General features: G+C 38.9%; 2 protein-coding genes across 3 annotated transcripts in view; one reads left to right on the forward strand and one right to left on the reverse strand.

Annotated features, from left to right (window-relative positions):
* Window positions 1-2921, reverse strand: part of kank1a (KN motif and ankyrin repeat domains 1a) — a 50135-nt gene extending 47214 nt beyond the window's left edge. Inside the window, exon 1 of one of the 2 annotated variants that reach the window (XM_061767100.1) lies at window positions 2488-2897. The gene's annotated coding sequence lies outside the window, so the exon portion shown is untranslated. Of the gene's footprint in view, window positions 1-2487 lie in introns of both variants that reach the window. The other variant, XM_061767105.1, reaches the window with a different exon arrangement.
* A 2474-nt stretch (window positions 2922-5395) lies between these two features.
* LOC133474928 (fructose-1,6-bisphosphatase 1-like) lies at window positions 5396-11405 on the forward strand. Its single transcript, XM_061767112.1, has 7 exons — window positions 5396-5625; window positions 6999-7161; window positions 7224-7316; window positions 8337-8480; window positions 9682-9819; window positions 10007-10126; window positions 10200-11405. The coding sequence occupies exons 1-7, from the start codon at window positions 5456-5458 to the stop codon at window positions 10395-10397; spliced, it is 1026 nt and encodes a 341-aa protein (XP_061623096.1). The 5' UTR covers window positions 5396-5455; the 3' UTR covers window positions 10398-11405.
* Window positions 11406-11511: the final 106 nt, after the last annotated feature.

Here is an 11511-nt window from a genome sequence, read left to right on the forward strand (position 1 = left end):
AAGATAATCACGAAAGTCAGGAGTAGCGTCCCCTGAATAGAAAGCCAAACTTTAAATCTGTACTTTTTTTAATCAGTGGTAATTTCAAACAACACAAGATCCTAGATTGCTGTTGCACTGAATAAAATGTATGTGATTCATGTCAATTTCATTTAAAAACATGTAACCCTATTAATCAATTAAAAGTCATTAAGAAATCCAAGACATTTGAATTTTATGAAACCATGAATATTAATATTCATTGGGCTTATTTCATAAACAGACTTTTTAAAACCGCAACATACCAGTAAAAAAGAGTAACTGGCCCATGCCTACACATCTGTCTAAAAACCCAACCTCAACTTAACCAAAGGAAACGCAAATAAACTGGCATGACAAAGTGAGCCAAAATTTATTTCACTGTACTTTGGGATGGAAGGGTTATCTATAAAATGTATAGAAACACTGGAGAGCAAAGAATTTAATTAAACAGCCATCCAATGCTCCCCTTGACATTTCAATACAGCGCTTAGCTCCAGAAGAAGAGCGTAGAAGCCTCGGGGTCTGCTTTTAAAAAAATGGCAGTTGAGTCCATCAGACTCATAGAGGGAAGATTCAAGCTCTTCAAGGACACAATGGTGGGGACCTCCGGCCCCACCATTGTGCTCCTAAAACCCTCAAGTTCCCTTTAGTACACCTTATGGAGTTAAAGAAAAATATGGAGTGACATGTGAAAGCAATAAAGCAACAACGCTAAGCCAGAATGGAGCAATACCAGCTCATTACTTTTGAGACAAACTTAAAATGACACATACTATGCATATATTCACAAAACAGTTTTCTAGTCTTTTGTCAAAATACCCCAAGGATGAACAATTATAGCACACTTTATACTATTTCTATTTCTGGTCTTGCTGAAATTAGCCTGTTTTGAGGGGGTAGCCTTGTCTCATGCAAGTGAGTAACCATTTACACCATCCCATATACTGCTGGGCCAATGGCGACTACAAACAATAAAAAGCGCAGGACTTCATACACTACACTGTGTATATGTGGCGCATGGACAAATTACCAAACACAAATAACAGACATCACCACATCAGCAAAACTTCACCTTATCTTACGGCTTTCAGATGGCGTGTTGGTTTTGCTTGTTTTCTGAAAACATTCAAAAATGACTTAGCCAATTGCCCTATTAGGCTAACAGCATGTCAAACTAACCTTGTGCCATCTTTATAAAGAAAACACACAATTACATGTGCAAAACTGCACTTTAGAACATTATAAAGGATGTGAGGAATAAAATTAGTAAAAAGTTAACCATCAAAACTAAACAAAAACAAATCACATATAACCCTACATGCCCTACATGTACTACATTAAGTTGTATATACATCACACTTCCAGCAGTGTGAGAAAGCTTATATTTACGAAGTCAACCTCCAAGAAATGGGCCCGAACACAGCACAATTCTGGTTCCAGAATGCTTGGGAATATCTCGAAAAATCAATTGAAGACATTTATTCCTCAACTCCTCTGAGGTTGACAGGTTAGCACAAGATGTACCCGCGCTGTGGCTCATGCCATTTTTCCTGAGATGACTGGGCGTGTAGCAACCACGTCTTGTTTCTACGTCACAACGATGCCAAAATCTGATCCAGTCGGTGTGCAAACCTCATGTCGTTTATTGCCTTTTGCATTCAATCAACAAACCACATAGATGTCAAACTTAAACCAAATCACAGACTAATTTTGACCGATGTTATGCATATTACAGTTGGAAAAAAATTGATTTGATGGGAATATGGTACCTTTGAAACCAAACTGCAAATGCACATCTGTTGCACATATGTCAAGAAATCCACGAAGTTATTATTAACCTAGTGTGGCATAAAATAGGTTAACTATCCAAATTACACCAAATAAATCACATATTTCACTTATGCACAACAGTGTATGTATACACGTTATTATAACATTAAAACTGCAAAAACAATTTCATTTACAGAAATTCCCATTTTTGGGTCATTAGTGAGAAAGTGAGGAGAAAAAAAATTAGGTTAAAAGATCCAAATTACACAAATTGAATGAAGTATTCACTTAACTGCAAATACGTGTTCAAAAATCTACATTTCTGGGTCATATTTACACTTTGCTATCTTGCAGTCCTGCAAGTTTCCAAATTAACGCCCAACGTAGGAGGAACGTTTTCCATTTAATTTAACTCTGTTTCACTGACTGCTTGGAAAGTCCAATATGCCAACAGTGAGCACGTAAACGCACCACCATAACTTTCAACGTAATCCAGTTTCAGCAGCAGCGCTTCATCGGATCGTCTCGTCTCATCTGCTCTGCTCTCCACGGAAGTGGGGGGGGGACACCTGACAAACTAAATGTGCACTGCTGATATGTTTTCAAGTACGTTTAGCCACCGAAAACGTCATAAATGTACTCAAAAACGACATGAATGTATCCATTTTATTGAGTGGAGGGTGCGAGAGAGTTTACCCCAGGCAAGGTGTCCTCGCGTAGGCTGCCTTTTGAGTTGAACGCAACTACGGCGGTTCTTCCAAAGTCTTGTATTTCCTGAAAACTGGGTCCGCCGGTCCAGTAATGCGTTTAAACGCAACAAAGTCCACTTTTCAAAGTCCCTCGAAACGCGTGCGACGTTTTGCCTCCCCTTTGTACTTGTCCGCCTGGCCTGTGTGTCAACGACGCGCATGCGCACTGTGTCAGCACTGTCCCGATTAGCTTGGGCGGCCCTCCGCTAAATGCTAACATGAGGGTCACACAGCAGCACAGGTGGAATAGCTCCTGTCGCTAAACTCACCTAGTATTCTTCTAATCCATAATTAGTCATTACCTTAGTTTTTAAACATTAAACTACACCAACGAAAATTACGTTGATCAAGGTTAGTTGCCATCCACCAATTAAACTACAGAAGAAAATTTGTGAACGCCGATTGGGTAAATTTAAGTGTCAACTCTTGATTATTATAACCGAGCGTAATAATTTACGCCCTCCTCATTAGCCGCATTTAATTCTCCTCCGCCAAACAATGTAGTTCGCTCATTGGCTTTAGTTATCCAGGCGCGATGATGCAGCAAAACATCAGCATTTTCCGTGTTTTCGCTAAATGACCGCCACGAAGATGAAATAACACCTCGCCGTTGCAGTTCAGATAACATCATTTATTTATTTGTTGGTTTGTTGGTTGGTCGGTTTGCTCCTAAGTGTAAAAATATTAATTATTGCCCGTGTTGTTCCATAGATTGCCGTAGGTGAGAACAGAATTATCCGAGGTCGCCATCTTGTGGTAATAGTACGGAAAAGTCATGTGTGACGTTTTGTAGTCATTTGTAGTTTTTATTCAGGGTTAGAGTTAGGTTCTATTCAGGAAGTAGACTTTTAAAGTGTAGTATAAGTGATAGACAATTGAATTAAATATTACAGTATATTTCCATCCTCAAATAGTATTGATTTAATTTTACTGGCTTACCACTATTTATTCAAGTCTATTACTAACTATTATGTGCATCAAGATGTTTCATTCATAGTGTGTGTTTATATATATATATTGATATATCTGTGTGTGTGTGTGTGTGTGTGTGTGTGTGTCCATCCAATGCCAATAATATACTTCCCACTTTGCACTAATTGAAAAAATAATGTAGCATAATTAGACAAATTACATACCATAAACAGAACCAGCATTCAACATCTTGTTTTTTGTTTGTTTGTTTTGATTAGATTTTAATTATTATCTCTCTATCGTAGATCCATTTCAAATTGTGGTAAAGTTGTAAACAGCCACCTGCCAGTGTGATGGCATTAGAGTGTCCAAAAAGCACTTTAACACACACTGTAAAGTCTGTTGGTCTCTACTGGCTGCTAACAAACAGACGAATCAACACTGGAAATGATGTTTTGTTTTTGTTTTTGTTTTTTTAAAGAGTTTTAAGCCTGAAAACGAAGTGTACATGCAAAAGAGGAATGGATTTTGCATCACAGTGGATCGAAAGGTTGAGTTGAGGTCTTTGTGTGTGCTAGCCACTGGCTTTCTTGTTCAGCAAACAGATACAACAATGGCTTGTTTGACACGTGGAAACTGTTAAGCTGTTCGAATAAACACAATGCACAGAACACAATGTTCTCACACTAAAGGTAAATTAAGCCATGTGAAATTGCAGTGCTTTTGCAAGAAAAAGAGAAAAAAATGGATTTTTTTTATATACTGTAGTATAGTAAAAAACGAAACAGAAACATCTGTCAGTATGCACTTCAAACGACAACCACAGTAACAAACACTGTTAAATTCAGAGCTAGTCTAACAATGTCAACCCAAACAGATTTTTTTTAACCATTTTTACTATCTTTTTCAATTCTGTTTCATTTCATTATGCAGTGGTACTTTGACTTTGACTAATGAATTTTTCGAGATACGAGCCATCATTTGGCCGATTTTATTTTAGTTTTTTTGTCTTGTGTTGCGAGCAAAAATTTGAGTTACAAGGACTAGATGGTGGACTGGACTGGATTTGTGGCATTTCCATTCATTTCAATGGGGAACGATGATTTGAGATACAAGGGTTTTGTAATTTATTTGTACTTTTATGTTTTTGGTTTTAAATATTGTTTTATTTGAAAAATAATGTTTCCCTTTTATCATAGTTTTTATTGTGTTCTGAATAATGATTAATCATTATGTTTCATGTTTAAATACAATTTTAAATGTAACATTATGTCCATCCATCCATTTTCTGAGCCGCTTCTCCTCACTAGGGTCGCGGGCGCGCTGTAGCCTATCCCAGCTATCATCGGGCAGGAGGCGGGGTACACCCTGAACTGGCCAATCGCAGGGCACATACAAACAAACAATCCTTCGCACTCACATTCACACCTACGGGCAATTTAGAGTCCAATTCATGGTTACATTATGTATTATTATTATATTTCTACAATATATATACGGTATTTACCTTTTTTGCTGTATCATGGTATTAATTAAGTTTTTTTTTCTTACTTTTATTTCAGTCCACACCCAAGGACGAATATTGTTAACATATAGAAACAAATACAAACTTGAATATATATAAAAACAGAAAACATTTCCTTTTCAAAATATGACTTCTAAATGTTTCTGTTCTTTTGGAGCTGATTGTGCAAGTGTACCTAATGAAGTGTCCGCACAAGAACGGCAGAAGAATGTGAATTTATGCAACATTTCTCAACACGTCATTGTCAAATGTGCTTATTGCCAAATAAAGTGCACAGTCACAGTCCATTGTGGAGCTCACACTCCATCTTATCACCTGAAAAGTCGCCACAAAGAGAGCCAGTGTTGCCCTGGAGGCCACACCCCTCCTGTCCTTTCTTCTCTCTGATTGGCCCGTGGAGTCCCGCGTCAGTGTTGCATTTAAGTCCCGCGGCACTTCCTCCTCTGGACTGAGAGAAAAGTTTTTGGGGGTTGCAATCATGTCCGACCGAGCCGCTTTCGACACCAACGTGGTCACCGTGACCCGCTTCGTCATGGAGGAGGGCCGGCGGGCCAAGGGGACCGGGGAGCTCACCCGGCTGCTCAACGCGCTGTGCACGGCCGTGAAGGCCATCTCCAGCGCGGTGCGTAAAGCCGGCATCGCTCACCTGTAAGTACACCAGCTGAAGACTGTTTTTTTTAAATTATTATTTAATTATTATTCATTATTGATACGTTTTGGGATCCCATCCGGAACATCCACGTTGGCACAGACCAAGCAGGAGATTCTGGTTTGACTCGAACCAATCAGGAAGCGCATACCTGAAGCCACGCCCACTCCTCGCCGTCCCCTCCGCAGGCTTCACGATTCATACTGATCAGTCAACCACTTAACTACTTTCAGGGAACATTATTTATTTCCTTTTTAGTGTTTTACTTTAGTGCTCCAAAACTGCCAGAACACTGACAAATTGTGAAGGTACCCACAGAAAAGGGAAAAAAAGTAATCACATTTATGAAAACTAGAATTCAGAGAATAAAATCGTGTTCGTTTTTCATCATTTGCAACCAATGTAAATGTTCGAATGAGGTAAATTCAAAGTTTGTGTAGGTAAGAGGAAAAAGGTGTGATATGATGAGAAAAGGTAGAATGGCTGGAAAAGCAAGTGATATGATGATCAAAAAGTGTCCGAAGAAACTGTTATGAGTACAATATTACAAACAGCTTACTGAGTACTTGGAGAGTAACCTCTGATTTATTTTTGAATCAGCATGAACGTCAACTAGACAAACATAAAATGGGGAATATGCAAATTCATTTAATGCCCAAAAATATCACTTTAAATAAAACATTTTGAAAAATAAATTAAGGTGATTTCAGTCACAAATAATCTTAAATTAACTTTCTTTCTTTACACTGAAGAAACAGCACAGAGGCTCACCAGGCAGCGATTATTCTATAACTATGTAAAGATAAAATACAAGTACCGAGCGGATTGTAGCTTAATGTAATGGAGGAAAAGTAGTTTCTTCTAAACAAAAATAGTCAAGTAAAAGTAACAAAAATATTTTTAAAAGTATTTTTATAAAAAAATAATAAAAGTATTAAAATTTTAATTGATTTAATTATAATTAACAAAACAATAGTGAAATAAACAATGTTACATTATAAGGTAAATGTTAAATATATACTGTATATAAAATTGTGCTGTTAATATTTATGTGTTATGAATAATACAATTTATAAATGAGACTGACCTAGTTGGTTATTAAAACAGAAATCTTACATGCATTATTTTTTTTATCTCACTTATGATGTAGCCCATCTGTTCATTTAAAAAAATCTAATGTGGCCATTGATGGTTTGAAGTCCTTGTTTGAAGTATTAAGACAAACTGTACCTCATTTGGGGTGTTTGACCTTGGTACAACAGCAGTAAGTGTGCCTAATGTTGTGTCCGCTGAGTCGTCCTTCTTTCCCTGTGGATTCGCGAGCGAACATTTTGGGCATTGATGCTCCTTCCCGTTCTGTGTGTGTTCCCAGGTACGGCATCGCAGGCAGCACCAACGTGACGGGCGACCAGGTGAAGAAGCTGGACATCCTGTCCAACGACCTGGTCATCAACATGATCAAGTCGTCCTTCACCTCCTGCGTGCTGGTGTCGGAGGAGAACGACACAGCCATCATCGTGGACCCCGACACGAGGGTATGGCACTGTAAACGCATTGGATTTGACCTGTGAAATGAGCCAAAATGTCCTCTCCTTAGGGCAAGTACATCGTGTGTTTCGACCCGCTTGATGGCTCCTCCAACATTGACTGCCTGGTCTCCATCGGAACCATCTTTGCCATCTACAAGAAGGTAGTCGTACCATCTCACCTTCTAAAAACAGGGGTGGGCACAGTTTGGGCGGGGCTCTCCGTTCTCTAATACAAGGCACCGAACATTTTCATTATCAAGAGTCCTGTAATACAGTGGTGCTTTGACTTACGAGTTTAATTTGTTCCGTGACCACGCTCGTAATTCAAAACACTCTCAAATCATCTTTCCCCATTGAAATGGATCGAAATGCCATAAATCTGTTGCAGTCCCCCCAAAAAACAGCAACGATATTTTAAAACATGTTTTATTGTAATAAAATAGCGCTGTACAACATTGCACTTAATCCAAAAAAATACGGTCAGAGCATAATTACATAGTGTAAATAATTAAACAATTTGAGCATCATGATTTCATGCATTTAATCAATGCACGTTGTGTGTCAGGTGTGCGTGTCTTGGCCACCAGGCAGAAATCCTGTATAATTTCATGGTAAAACACAGGAGAACACCCTAGCAATTCAACTGCAGTAATATTAGTCATTTTTCGCAGAGGGTAAAGAATACATGCTTGTGAGTATTGTTATTGTCTGTCTACATGTGTTGTTACCATTTGTGTTCAAATATAAGTTGTTTAAAGGTTTATAACTACCAAGATAGCGATGTTAGTCTTGTTAGCCCATCTATCATGTTTCCCATTATGTGTTAGCATTAAACTAGCAGAATACCATTTGGAAACGTTATGTGGTTTGGTTAAATACACGATGTATAATTCTCTTTGTTCTATGTTTAGTTTGACAGTAAACTTTAAGTGGGTGTGGCAGCTTGAAGCAAGCGCTTTTTAAAAATTGTTCACGAGCTGACAAACTGCTCTTTGCTGCGCTTTGTTGTAAAGTGCACTGCCACCATCTAGTGCCAGTATCTCAAATCGTTGCTCCAAAGTCAAAGCAAATAATCGGCCGAGCGACGGTTCTTATCTAGTATCGGCTCAGTTTTAAGTGGAGGTATTACTGTACAGTATTCTTGAAATTAAGTACCTAACGGCCACCATCATGTCCCGTAGGCCATGGATGACGAAGAGCCTTGCGAGAAAGACGCCCTGCAACCCGGCAGGAACCTGGTGGCGGCGGGATACGCTCTCTATGGCAGCGCCACCATGATGGTGCTCTCCACTGGACACGGAGTCAACTGCTTCATGCTCGACCCAGTCAGTACAGCCTTGAAGCCACAGTATAACTTGACTAGACACATCAGGTACACGTGCACTATCTGGTGTGGCTCCTGATCTAGACCCATTTGTGACATGGACAAATACTCGCCAATTTGGATCCTATTTAGTGTAAATATTTTTTTGTAACTTGTAACGTCGCCATAACTCAAAAATATGTAAATGGATTTTGATTAAATCTGCTGTAGCTCCAGATCTAAACCCATGGATAAAACTCAAGAAAAAGTTCGGTGAAACATGGATCTGGATTACATTTGGCATGGATCCAGATTCAGATAAAGATAACAGATTTTGAATCATAATCGCTGTTTATCCAGATCATTTTTGCAATGTGTAATATAAACGTACCTCAAAAGGATGTAAATTAATCCGATCCAGATCCGGGGAATTTTTGTATCGTGGACATAAGTTAAACAGTTGTAATGTGAATTGGAAAACAATTCATCTGGATCCATATTATTTTGTTACATGGACATAACCAAGATAGTTGTGAGCCATGGTATACTGTAGCTCTGGCCTCAACTCAAAACTATATGGAAGGATTTCAATTAAATTCAGATGGCTCGATAGATATCATAGCTATCATAGACGTCAATAGAATGGTTTTGTTAACGACTGTAGATCCAGAGCCGGAAACTGGTTGTGGATTTTTTTTTTTTAACATTGACATAGCTCAAATAGTCTTGAACAGATTTGGATCAAAGTTGGTTTTGATCCAGATACTTTCTGTGTCGCGGAAGTTATTCAAACAGTTGTGAACTGATTTGGGTAAAAGATTGCACTGGTCCAGATCTTTCTTGTGTCATGGAGGTTACTCAAATAGTTGTGAGCTAATTTGGGCCAGATTTGTGTCCAGATCCAGATCACTTATCCTTGACCCGGGTAGTTTTGAAAGGACAACAATCAAATTCAGTCTGGAACTAGCTCGAGATCACCTTGTTAACAGATTTGGCTAAACGGTTTTGTTTAGTGTTATAGTACCATTGAACAATTTTTATAACCTTTGATCGTTGATCTGAATGCAGAGCCGGAATCTGCGTCCAGGATATTTTTGAGCCAGATCTGGAGCTGGCTTTTTTGCTACATTGACACAACTCCAGAAAAATACGACTCTGAAAGAAGAGCAACAATAATTTCAATTGATTGTAAATCAATTATTTTCTTTCTTTCTGCTCATCAGGCCATCGGAGAATTCATCCTGGTGGACCGGGACGTGAAAATCAAAAAGCGGGGCAAGATCTACAGCTTGAACGAAGGCTACGCCAAATACTTTGAGCCGGCCGTCACAGAGTATTTGCACAATAAGAAGTTTCCTCAGGTAATGTTGACATAACCGCTGCGCAAGGAAGTCAGGTTGCAAAATCTTGTTTTTCTAACTTTCTTCTTCCTTGTTTGCGCACGGTTAGTTTAGTCTCTGTTAAGATCCATTATTGTTAAACTTGGACCTCAAAAGTGACAACTTGATTAGCATGTGGCTAATGCTACTGCATCTGAACTGCCCACAGGACGGCACCGAGCCCTACGGCGCCCGATACATCGGCTCCATGGTGGCCGACGTGCACCGGACGCTGATGTACGGCGGGATCTTTTTGTATCCCGGCAACGCAAAGAGCCCCAAGGGAAAGGTGAGTGCTCGCAATATTTGCAAAGCACCAGGTATGAGGGGTCAAGGTTAATCGGTCTCGTTCTTCCTGAAAGCTGCGTCTGCTCTACGAAGGCAACCCCATGGCCTTCATCATCGAGCAGGCAGGGGGCGCCGCCTCCACGGGCTTCGAGGACATCCTGGACATCCAGCCGGAGAGCATCCACCAGAGGGCCCCCGTGGCCATGGGCTCCTCCGACGACGTCGCAGACTACGTGGCCATCTGCCGCAAACACGCCGCCAAGGCCAAGTGAGGTTCGCCCCACTTGGCGTCCACTTTTCAGGGAAGGAGAACGTTCTTAAATTGTATTACCTTTTTCATTCAAAATATGTCTGCATTATATTGAGATATTACATATGGTACATGCTGTACATGTATGTAACTGAAGGACTTTATGAAGAAAAATACACCCCACAAATAAAAATACAACACAAAATTGTTTAAGTCTTAAAGCGGCAATATCTGTATTCAATGCAGGTGTATCAATACTATGTTGTAGCAAAAAATGTATACATCACAATACTTGTTGCTGGCATATTGATACTGTATCATAATAGACAACATATGCTACAGTACAATATCAGTATTTGATTTCGGTGTGTCAATACTGTATTGCAAGAAATAAAGATTTGATATTTACGATATTTGTTGCATACTGTATGTATCCGTACTGTATCATAATGTGTTATGATATTTAAAGCAGCTATATCGATACTGCATTGCAACAGAAAACTATATGATACAAATCACTAAATATACTTTATCGCTAAAAAACATAAAAGAAATGTATCATGATATTGCTATTTGATACTCGTGTAATGTAACTGCATCGCAACAAATAATACAATATATATCAATAGTTATGATGGATGCTGGTTTAGCAATACTGTATAGAAGATAAAGATATGATATACAGTATCAATATTTGTAACAGATTGATTCGATGAATCACAATATTCCTATTTGTTGCTAGTATACCGCTGTGTATCACTATATCGATATTTCATGCATTACATTTCCTTACAATACAATATACAGTACTCCACACATCACAACAATGATATTTGATGCTGTTGTATCAATGCTGTATCGCAACAGATAATATGAGGTACATACATATCACAATATGGATATTTTATCCTGCCGCTATTAAAAAAGAATGACAACGGACATGCAACATGTGAAGGACCAAAATAAAAGCTCACTGTGATGCTTCATAATGTGAACAACTGTTTAAAAAAAATAAAAATAATAAATCTCACATGCCAAAGTGACCACTGTCCTCCTTTTAGCATCATAAATAAATTATAGCAGGGCTGTCAAACTCATTTTTTTCACGGGCCATATTGTAGTTACGGTTTCCCTCA

This window comes from Phyllopteryx taeniolatus, chromosome 3 (assembly GCF_024500385.1).
Source record: "Phyllopteryx taeniolatus isolate TA_2022b chromosome 3, UOR_Ptae_1.2, whole genome shotgun sequence".
Classification (NCBI taxonomy): Eukaryota; Metazoa; Chordata; class Actinopteri; order Syngnathiformes; family Syngnathidae; genus Phyllopteryx; species Phyllopteryx taeniolatus.